At 46.9% G+C, this 10,788-nt stretch overlaps 1 protein-coding gene across 1 annotated transcript in view; it reads left to right on the forward strand.

Moving 5' to 3' along the window:
* Positions 1–8,201, forward strand: part of USP33 (ubiquitin specific peptidase 33) — a 39,086-nt gene extending 30,885 nt beyond the window's left edge. The window contains exons 21-24 of the mRNA XM_044300758.1: positions 2,256–2,364; positions 3,751–3,853; positions 4,918–4,986; positions 6,463–8,201. Of these exons, the coding sequence (XP_044156693.1) occupies positions 2,256–2,364; positions 3,751–3,853; positions 4,918–4,986; positions 6,463–6,614 (433 nt within the window). The 3' untranslated portion in view covers positions 6,615–8,201. The remainder of the gene's footprint in view (positions 1–2,255; positions 2,365–3,750; positions 3,854–4,917; positions 4,987–6,462) is intronic.
* The last annotated feature ends 2,587 nt before the right edge of the window (positions 8,202–10,788 follow it).

The following is a 10,788-nucleotide window of genomic DNA, read 5'->3' on the forward strand; positions in this document are numbered from 1 at the left end:
TACTTTTAAGAGCATTACCATAGTGTTATGTGCAGTAATTCAATGTTCAGTGCTCCTTTAAGGGGGTTTTCCAGAAGTTCAGTATTGATGGCCTGTCTTCAGAATAGGGTAGCAGTATCTGACCGTCCGATCAGCTGTTCGTAGCACTACTGCCTCCTCCCAGCTAGGCAAGCACAGTGCTGTACATTGTGTAGTGGCCGCGCTTGGTATTGCAGCCCCTGGCTCATTCACTTGAATTGGACTGTGCCACAAATAGGCAATGTGACCGATAGATGTGATGTCGCTGCCCCGGGAAGAGGCCAAGGCACTTACAAGCCTTTTCAAACAGCTGGCCGTCGGTGCTGGGAGTTGGACCCCCACAGAGCAGATACTGATAACCTATCCTGATGATAGGTCATCAGTAATGAACTCCCAGAAAACCCCTTTAATTTCCCTTGTTATACTGCAGTATAAAGCATGGTGTTGGGTGCATTTGTGTGTTACATGTATTTTGTGTTGTAGGCGTTGCAGTTCTCTGAGAGGCGTGCGGCTTATGCCTTTGTTCTGACTTGAATGAATTGTCTGGAACGGATTAGAAGCGATTATGTTGCCTACAGTTTCCAGCTCCTCATTGCTCTCAGGTTACATGCCGAGGATAAGGGTGCAGATTGTGTGTAGAGCTGGAAGCATTTGTGTGCATTAGTCTATATAACCGATTCTGAATGGGCTCTGACCCAGCTTTCCCAGACTCCAGAATGAGACGTTTGCCTGCTCGGGGATACAATTCCCCTCCTGCTCCAGGATTGCTGCTAGCTTGTGCTGGATTTAGACGGTCTGAACTGGCAGGCAATTATCAGGAAGGAACCGTTCCTTCCCTACAATGGCCTTCTCATCAGTGGAGGTGAGAACTTAGTTAAAGGGGGGCATACCGCTGGGACCCGCACCTATATCGAGAACGGAGCCCCGAAAGTTAAGGAGAGCGCACTGCGCATGCGCAGCCGCCCTCTTTTCATTTCTATGGGGCCGCCGAAAATAGCAGAGTGCTGGCTCAGCTATTGCCGTCTGCCCCATAGAAATGAATGGGAGCATGGCCCGCGCATGTGCGGCACGATCCTATTCACTTCTATGGGAGAGGCGGGGATTAGCGCTTGGTGGTGGACGAACCCCGGGAAATCTGGAGTCCTCCAGCCACAGCGCTCCCCGCTCTCAATACAGGTGTGGGACCCGCACCTATCGGACAATGGGGGCATATCCTAGCGATATGGCCCCATTGTCTAAGATGGGAATACCCCTTTAACACGCAGACATCACCTCCACTGTACGGGGACAAACCATCGCTCGTCCTCGTACAAATTCATTGTTTCTGGGCAGCAGATCCCTGTTCACACAGCTCGAGCTGCCGCCCAGAAACGATCATTTAATGTGTTGCACAAAAGATCATTTCACCCAATAAATGAGCCTTTCACACAGGCCTAATCATTGGGAACGAGCGTTCGTAGAAACGTTCATCCTCAACCCAAAAATTGGGTTGTGTAAATCCAGCCTTAGGCAGATCTGCCTTTACATTGTTGGGTGAGAGCTCCCAAAGCACAGGAACTAGTCAGGAGAGGCTCTGAAGGGGTATCCTCAGCTTATAAAGTGATGGCAGATCACTAGGCTATGCTGTCTCTTTGGTCGGGGTCTGACCTCTGGAACCGCCACTGATCCTGGGGACGATGGGGCAGCCCTTCTAAGTGTTCCCTGCATGGTGACGTTCCTGGCCGTCCAGCAGTAGTACTGCCCCAGTTCCCTGCCCGTCGGGTGTGCAAGGAAAACTCTGCATGAGACGCATTGCTTCACCAGTGCTGCTGCCCCTTCATTCTCAGTGTTGGAGATGGGTCCGACCTCTAACAATATAACATCACTTTATATGATGTGAATACTCCTTTTAAAGTGAATGTTAGCATTTGAACACCATTCAGGTTTTTTTCATATATTTATTTGAATAGGTTCCAATTCTGTGCTGATTGCTGTGTCTGTTTTATTTTATTTTGCAGAACTGTATATCCTCTGGTAAATTTCTAGGCGACTGCAGCCACCACTAGGGGGAGCTCTTAGTTATTCTGTTCACGGCTCCTTGTAGCTGCAGAATTGTATCACTTACTTCTATGCAGGGTATTCAGAGCTTTGTATCAGAAAAGCAGATTTCCACCCGCTATTAACCTTCTACTGAGAAATGACACCGAATATTGGACCTAAAAACGGCACAATGTCCACTTCTGTTTTTACACTTGTAGATTTGGAGGGGGCCCAGCTGTGAACCACCTCTATGTGTGTCACACCTGTCAGAATGAACTGGAGAAGATCGAAAAAAGGCGGAAAATGGAACTGGAGACGTTTATTCGGGTAAATATTAATTATAACATTTGGGGGGGAAAGTCTGTGTGCATGAAAGAGCATATCCTATCTGATTGGTAAGGCAGTGTGATAGCATGAAGAAAAGCTCCTGTATGCCCGGGGTCAGTGGAGGCTGCACAGGGGCAGAGATGACGGCAGCATGCTGTGACTGGTAAGAGGGTGATAGCATGAAGAACAGTTCTTGCTTTGCTCCTGCGGTCCCTGGTGGCTGCACAGGGGGAGAGATGTCCTATCCTCCTGCGACCACTTGCATTTGGCTCATGTTCAGTGTGCAAACAAAAAGGCGAGTGCTTCATCGCATTGAAAGTCTGGACCTCTTTCCTAACTTCTCTTACAGGACTATAGATCACTCGATACCCAGCTCAAGCAGGCTGCGGCAGAGTGATCGGAACTGCCTGCCGGATCCGGCAATCTGCATGCAAACCGACAGCATTTGTAGACGATGCGTCTTACAAATGCATTGCAAGAACGGATCCGTCTCTCCGGATGTCATCTGGAGAAACGGATCCGTTATATATTTTTTTCACATTCCACGCGCAGACTGGAAGGACGGATCCGGCATTGTGGTATTTTTAACGGCACTAATACATTTTCTCCGTCCAAAAACCATACATTGACTGAACTGAAGACATCCTGATGCATCCTGAACGGATTTCTCTTCATTCTGAATGCATGGGGATGAAACCGATCAATTCTTTTTTGGTATTGAGCCCCTATGACACGTTTTGGCTTTCCGTTTGCGATATCCATTCAGGGCTCTCACACGCGGTCCAAAACGGATCAGTTTTGCCCTAATGCATCCTGAATGGATAAGGATCCGCTCAGAACGCATCAGTTTGCCTCCGATCAGTCACCATTCCGCTCTGGGGGCCGTCTGCAGCGTTTTGCTGTCCGCCTGATGAAGCGGAGCCAAACGGATCCGTCCCGGCACACAATGTAAGTCAATGGGGACAGATCCGTTTTCTCTGGCACAATAGAAAACTGATCCGTCCCCCATTGACGTTCAATGGTGTTCAAGACGGATCCGTCATGGCTATAAAAGAAATAATACGACCGGATCCATTCATGACGGATGCATGCAGTGGTATTATTGTAACGGAAGCGTTTTTGCAGATCCATGACAGATCCTCAAAAAACGCTAGTGTGAAAGTAGCCTTAGAAGGGTTGACTGAAGCGCGGCTTCTTTCCTGTATGCCGTGCCCATTAGTAGAGCGTTTGATGTGCTTTATTAGAGCTGGAGGAGATGAGGGCATTTCTGTAGCCGCCCGTACAGAGTGCGATCAGTGCTGCCCTGTGATTACTCTTCTGACAATGCGCAGAGCACGTTCGTGGCCTCCGCGACCTGTTAAGAGCTTAATATCTGTGTTTCCACAGCTAAATAAAGCTTTCCAAGAAGAGGACTCTCTGGCTGTTATTTACTGCATCAGCATGCACTGGTTCCGGGAGTGGGAAGGGTTCGTAAAGGGCAAGGACGTCGGTAAGTGGCGTTTTCATGTGTTTCTGCTGTGACCGCATATTTCATTTACAGAGAGAATGATCCCAAACGTGTGCAGCTTGAAGGAATGGGGAAGAACGAATTAGATTAACATTTCCATGATCATAACTTATCCTTATCCACAGGATAACGTGTCTGATCGGCGGGGGTCTGACGGCGGGGGCCTCTGACGATCACCAGGACAACGGCCCCTGTTCCCTCGTCTGTATGGGGCAGCAGACGCACATGCTTGTACGCCGCGCCTTTAAATGCTATGCTTGTACTGGGCTATCTCTGGTAGCCCCATAGAGCTGGATGGAGTGGCTGGCACGCGTCTGCCAAACCATTCAAACGGGGGGGGGGGAACATGGGCTTCAGTTCTAGTGTTGGCAGGGGCCCCCAGAAGTCCAACGTTATCCCCTGTCCTCGGGGATAAGCTTAAAAGGGTTTTTCGAGAATGAATTGATGAAGTAGAATAGGTCAATGTCTGATCATAGAGGGTCTGGAACCCCCTCAGGGACCAGAGTGTTCAGATGAGCACTGCTCGTGTCCACCATGCAATCCAGCAGCGGTGGTCGTGCTTGTACACTATAGGAAAAGGTGCAGGCCTCTCTGGTGGTCGAGATTGTGGGAGCGCACATAGGCACGCATGCGCAGCATCATCCGTCACAGCCACTTCATATCTGCACTGCAGCAGCGGCCGTAACGCCTGGATACAAGCAGTGTATAATGTGATTGAAAAATGGATCAAGCCAGCAAAGGAGGCAATATGGCCAATCACAATACATTAGTAAGTGCCTCGTATTAACTTTCTGTACATTATAAAATGCCATTCGCTTTAGTGAGACAACCCCTTTAATGTATAAATTGCAAAATATCACTTTATTTCATTATTGGTTGTCACATGAAGCAATTGAGGAGGATAATAGAGGTTGCTGTAGAGCCCTACAAGCGGGGGTATAGCTGGGCCCAGGTGGCAGGGGTTAACGGGCTCTGCTTTGATCAAGGTTATACGTGATCAGATGAAATATTTGCTGAATCTTCCTTTTTGTGTCTGTTTTGTGCAGATCCTCCTGGAGCAATAGATAATTCAAAAATAGCCGTCGCAAAGTGCGGGCATATAACTCTGAAGCAAGGTGAGTGACCGCTTAGGTTTTGACTTGGTTTAGTTTTTGCGGATCAAAAGGAATAACATAAAATGTGTCTAAGGGCACTTTCACGCCAGCGTTATTCTTTTCCGGCACTGAGTTCCGTCCTAGGGGCTCAATACCGGAAAAGAACTGATCAGTTTTATCCCCCTGCATTCTGAATGGAGAGCAATCCGTTCAGTACGTCTTCAGTTCAGTCTTTTTGACTGATCAGGACGGAGATAATACCGCAGCATGCTACGGTTTTATCTCCATCCCAAAAAACGAAACACTTGCCTGAATGCCGGATCCAAATTTTTTTTCCATAGGGATGTATTAGTGCCGGATATGGCATTCAAATTGCCGCATTGACGGAACCGGTATTCCAGTCTGCGCATGCGCAGACCTTTAAAAATGTGAAAAAAATAAATACCGGATCCATTTTGCCTGATGACACCGGAAAAACTAATCCGGTATTGCAATGCATTTTTCTGATTGATCAGGATCCCGATAAGTCTGAAAAATGCCTGATCAGTCGGAAAAATGACATGCGTTTGCATACAGTTTGCCTGATCGCGCAACGGAACTGCGTGCCGGAATCAAACAACGCAAGTGTGAAAGTACCTTAAGTCCAAAACTCTGTGCTGATAAATTTCTTAATATATCTCTTTATGAAGACCAGCGCACAGTTTTTCTGATACAGAGCTCCAAATCCTCTGCATAGACATAGTTAAATAATACAAGTCTTACTACCTAAAGCCACCACTAGAGGGAGCTGAGATCACTGCACCTTGTGTCATTATTGAGTTCAATGTATAACTAGTATGCGATAAGCTCCTGATCTCCCCCTAGTGGTGACCACCGGGAGAAAGAGGTTTAATATTTAACCCTTTCAGCAGCGGATTTGGAGCCCAGAATAAAAAAAATAAAGCTGCCCCTACTATAAAAATATAGTGAGAAATTAGAACACACAAAAAAAAAAAACATGTTCAAGGTTGTATGCAATCATTAAAGAGGTTTTGCAGGAGTTCAATATTGACGACTCTCCAGATCGGTCAAACCCCACCAATCTGATATTGATGACCTATCAGTGACATCATGCACAGTTTCAAACTCCTGGAAAACCCCTTTAAAATTCACAATTAAAGAGGCTCTTAAAGAATATTTGCATTTTTCCGTCTTGAATTCCTTTTTAAGTCAGAACGGATCCAAAAGTGTGGAGAAAGAAAAATCTTTCCAGTAGGAATATTCTTAGTTTATTTTTTTGGACCAGGTTGCAGTACCAGACTCAGCCTGTGGTCCACAGTGGCGCTGTTTCTTGGAAGAACAAAAAAAGTTTATTATATAAATATTTTTCCTATATATTGTTGTTGGGGTTCTTTTCTGTATTAGATCTACATCACTAATATGGCTTTTGGGTACGTTCGCCCCATTTAACACCGGTTGATTTTCTCTAAATCAAACGTTTCATTTTGTGGCCTACAGGAGCGGATTCTGGGCAGATATCAGAAGAAACTTGGCATTTCCTCCACTCCATCTACGGCGGTGGTCCCGAGATCACCCTAAGACAAACTGTCCCTGTCGCCGAAGCCGGCCAGTCGGAGGAGAAGATTGACGTAGAGACGCGGAATGTATAACCTGCTTTCTTGGCGCTGGCGTCCTGTCCCTGGAGTCGCTAATCTGTGGCGGGTTCTTGATTTTGACCTCTGACATTCCTTCACTATACATTTAGAAGCGTTTATCGTTCTTTTCGGCTGTGATTTTAAGTGTCCTATTTATGTTTTCTATGAGAGCGAGGGGAGAACATGGAGTCTTTTTTTTTTTTTTTCTTTTTCATTTCGGACGACCTATGGAAACGTTTAATTCTTTTTAATCTTCCTTTTAATCCTGCCGACTTGTAAATAATATCCGAACCGCGTCCTTGGCTGCGGAGAGCTGCAGAGGCCACGCATGAAACCGACTCCTCCATGCCTTGTGCTCTCTCCCTTTGGGCGTTCCCCGGTCCTATCCCATGTTGTCAGGACGTTTTGAGGACATGCCCCCCCCCCCCCTTATATTTGATTTTTTTAATATATATTATTTAAGTCACTGCACCTTTTCTTGGGGTGTGCCGTGCAGACAAGAGAAGCACTTTTTTTCGATTAACTACAGGTAAAGTCTATGCCTCTGTCCTTCCCCGTGTACCCGATCAAATAGTATTTTTCTATAGAGTTATGAATTGGTGCCAGGATTGACGATGGGGCTCCACGTACTCGTCAGGTTTGAGGGGCCCCTGTGGTCCCGAGGAGCAGATGAAGGATTCGCTGGTTACCTGGCAGCTGTTTTTTATTTTGTATGTTCTGGCGCATGGCATGCTCCGACGTGACGAAATGCTTTTATTTTGGTAATGATCTTAGTCGACGCTCCAGGAAGCGCTGTCCGTATATTTATAGAATTCAGGTTGTTTTTACTGGTTTCCCAATGGCGTTCTCCGTAAGCTGAGATCTGCTTAGCCCCGAAGAGCACAGGTTCATAAAGGAGTGACTCCCCACCCCCACAAAATGGACCAGTTTAGAATAAGGGTACCTGGACACGGTTGAACGCGGAGAAAGTCCACCCCAATTTCCGTGCGTTTCTGCACCCAAAAAATCCCAAACCTGCTATTTCTAATTGCATTTTTTTGGTGCAGATCTCACCCTTCGTTTGAAAAAAGGGTGAAAACCGCAAACCTAAATCGACATGCTGCAGATTTGAAAATCCGCACCGCAGGTCAATTTCAGCGTAGATAAGAATTGTCTTTCTGCATGGGAATCCGCAGCGTGTGCAGGTACCCTTAGGCTAAATGCATACGATCAGGATTGTGTGCGGAGAATCGGCGCCGTAGGTTATGCACATTGTATTCTATGAGAATTTAAAATTCTCATGCACACGATGCAGATTTTAAAATCCCCAACATGTCAAATTATTTAATTTTTTTTCCATTCACTTAAATGGGGGAGAGGAAAATCCGCACTAATTGATTGTCCGCACATGAATCCTGAACGTGTGCATTTACCCTAAGGAAGCACAAGCAGAACCAGTCTGAAGTCCACCCGAAAGCACAAACGATCGTTTATGGTCGCTAAATAAAAACCATTTGTACAAAGGTTGGTGATTGTCGCTGATGTAGAGTAGTTTGCATTTGTCTAGTTGCAGCATTTAGAATAATACATTTTGCTGAGACCGCCAGTAAAGTCAGTGGAGCATTATTTACTCCCTCCCCTTTTAGTTTTTTGTTTTTGCACCACCACCTCCATCATAGCTGTCTGGGATCCATTCTCATTTCAGGAATATACGTGATACACGTAGGTACTAGTGGTGTGTACTGTTAACCTGTCCATAGCCGGAAACCCTTAACCAATGCTGGGCTAGGATTAAATGGTCGTGTCCTGAATTACCAGCTTTTCCCTCTGGAGAGTCATTTAAAGGGAACCTGTCACCATGAAAATGCAGTGTAATCTGCAGGCAACAAGTTATAGAGCAGGAGGAGCGGAGCAGATTGATATATAGTTATATAGGAAAGAATTCAGTAAAACCTGTATTTTATTCATCTATATCTCTGCTCATTCTGGGCTTTAAAGTCCAGGAGGCGGTCCTATCAGTGATTGACAGCAGTCTCTGAAGTCAGGGAGGAGGTCCTATCAGTGATTGACAGCAGTCTCTGAAGTCAGGGAGGAGGTCCTATCAGTGATTGACAGCAGTCTCTGAAGTCAGGGAGGCGGTCCTATCAGTGATTGACAGCAGTCTCTGAAGTCAGGGAGGAGGTCCTATCAGTGATTGACAGCAGTCTCTGAAGTCAGGGAGGAGGTCCTATCAGTGATTGACAGCCTTCCCTCTGACTCTATACAGAGATAGCTGTCAATCACTGATAGGACCGCCTCCCTGACTTCAGAGACTGCTGTCAATCACTGATAGGACCTCCTCCCTGACTTCAGAGACTGCTGTCAATCAGTGATCGACAGCAGTCTCTGAAGTCAGGGAGGCGGTCCTATCAGTGATTGACAGCAGTCTCTGAAGTCAGGGAGGCGGTCCTATCAGTGATTGACAGCAGTCTCTGAAGTCAGGGAGGAGGTCCTATCAGTGATTGACAGCAGTCTCTGAAGTCAGGGAGGCGGTCCTATCAGTGATTGACAGCAGTCTCTGAAGTCAGGGAGGAGGTCCTATCAGTGATTGACAGCAGTCTCTGAAGTCAGGGAGGCGGTCCTATCAGTGATTGACAGCAGTCTCTGAAGTCAGGGAGGAGGTCCTATCAGTGATTGACAGCAGTCTCTGAAGTCAGGGAGGCGGTCCTATCAGTGATTGACAGCAGTCTCTGAAGTCAGGGAGGAGGTCCTATCAGTGATTGACAGCAGTCTCTGAAGTCAGGGAGGAGGTCCTATCAGTGATTGACAGCCTTCCCTCTGACTCTATACAGAGATAGCTGTCAATCACTGATAGGACCGCCTCCCTGACTTCAGAGACTGCTGTCAATCACTGATAGGACCTCCTCCCTGACTTCAGAGACTGCTGTCAATCAGTGATCGACAGCAGTCTCTGAAGTCAGGGAGGAGGTCCTATCAGTGATTGACAGCAGTCTCTGAAGTCAGGGAGGCGGTCCTATCAGTGATTGACAGCAGTCTCTGAAGTCAGGGAGGAGGTCCTATCAGTGATTGACAGCAGTCTCTGAAGTCAGGGAGGCGGTCCTATCAGTGATTGACAGCCTTCCCTCTGACTCTATACAGAGATAGCTGTCAATCACTGATAGGACCGCCTCCCTGACGTCAGAGTCTGCTGTCAATCACTGAAAGGACCGCCTAGGGGACTTCAGAGACTGCTGTCAATCACTGATAGGACCTCCTCCCTGACTTCAGAGACTGCTGTCAATCACTGATAGGACCTCCTCCCTGACTTCAGAGACTGCTGTCAATCACTGATAGGACCTCCTCCCTGACTTCAGAGACTGCTGTCAATCACTGATAGGACCTCCTCCCTGACTTCAGAGACTGCTGTCAATCACTGATAGGACCTCCTCCCTGACTTCAGAGACTGCTGTCAATCACTGATAGGACCTCCTCCCTGACTTAAGAGATAGCTGTCAATCACTGATAGGACCGCCTCCTGGACTACAAAGCCCAGAATGAGCAGGAATATAAATGAATAAAATACAGGTTTTACAGAACTTTTTCCTATATGATTATATATCAATCTGCTCAGCTCCTCCTGCTCTATAACATGCTGCCTGCAGATTACACTGCATTTTCAGTGACTGGTTCACTTTAAAGGGCATCTGTCAGCAAATCTGTACCTATGACACTGGCTGACCTGGTACATGTGCACTTGGCAGCTGACGGCCTCTGTGTTGGTCCCATGTTAATATGTGTCTGCATTGCTGAGAAAAATTATGTTTTAATATATGCAAAAAAACCTCTGGGAGCAACGGGGGCGTTACCGTTACACCTAGAGGCTCCGCTCTCTGCACTTTGATTGACAGGATTAGGTGTGATGAAGTTTTCACTGCCTGGCCCTATCAATTAAAGTGCAGTGAGCTTTGCCTCTAGGTGTAATGGTAACGCCCCTGTTGCTCCTAGAGGCTCACTTCCATAGGTACACATCTGCCGACAGATGCCCTTTTTAAAAGGGTTTTCTGAGATTTAGGATAGATTATCAGTATCTGATAGGTGGGGCTCCAACTCCCGCCGATCAGCTTTTTGAGAAGACAGTGGTGCTTGCAGTAGCGCCGTGGCCTTCTCTCTCTTTGCCTAGGCCAGTGATGTCCACGTTCATTGGCCACATGCTAGTTGCAGCTCGGCCCCA

The sequence above is a fragment of the Bufo gargarizans genome, chromosome 7 (assembly GCF_014858855.1).
Source record: "Bufo gargarizans isolate SCDJY-AF-19 chromosome 7, ASM1485885v1, whole genome shotgun sequence".
Lineage (NCBI taxonomy): Eukaryota > Metazoa > Chordata > Amphibia > Anura > Bufonidae > Bufo > Bufo gargarizans.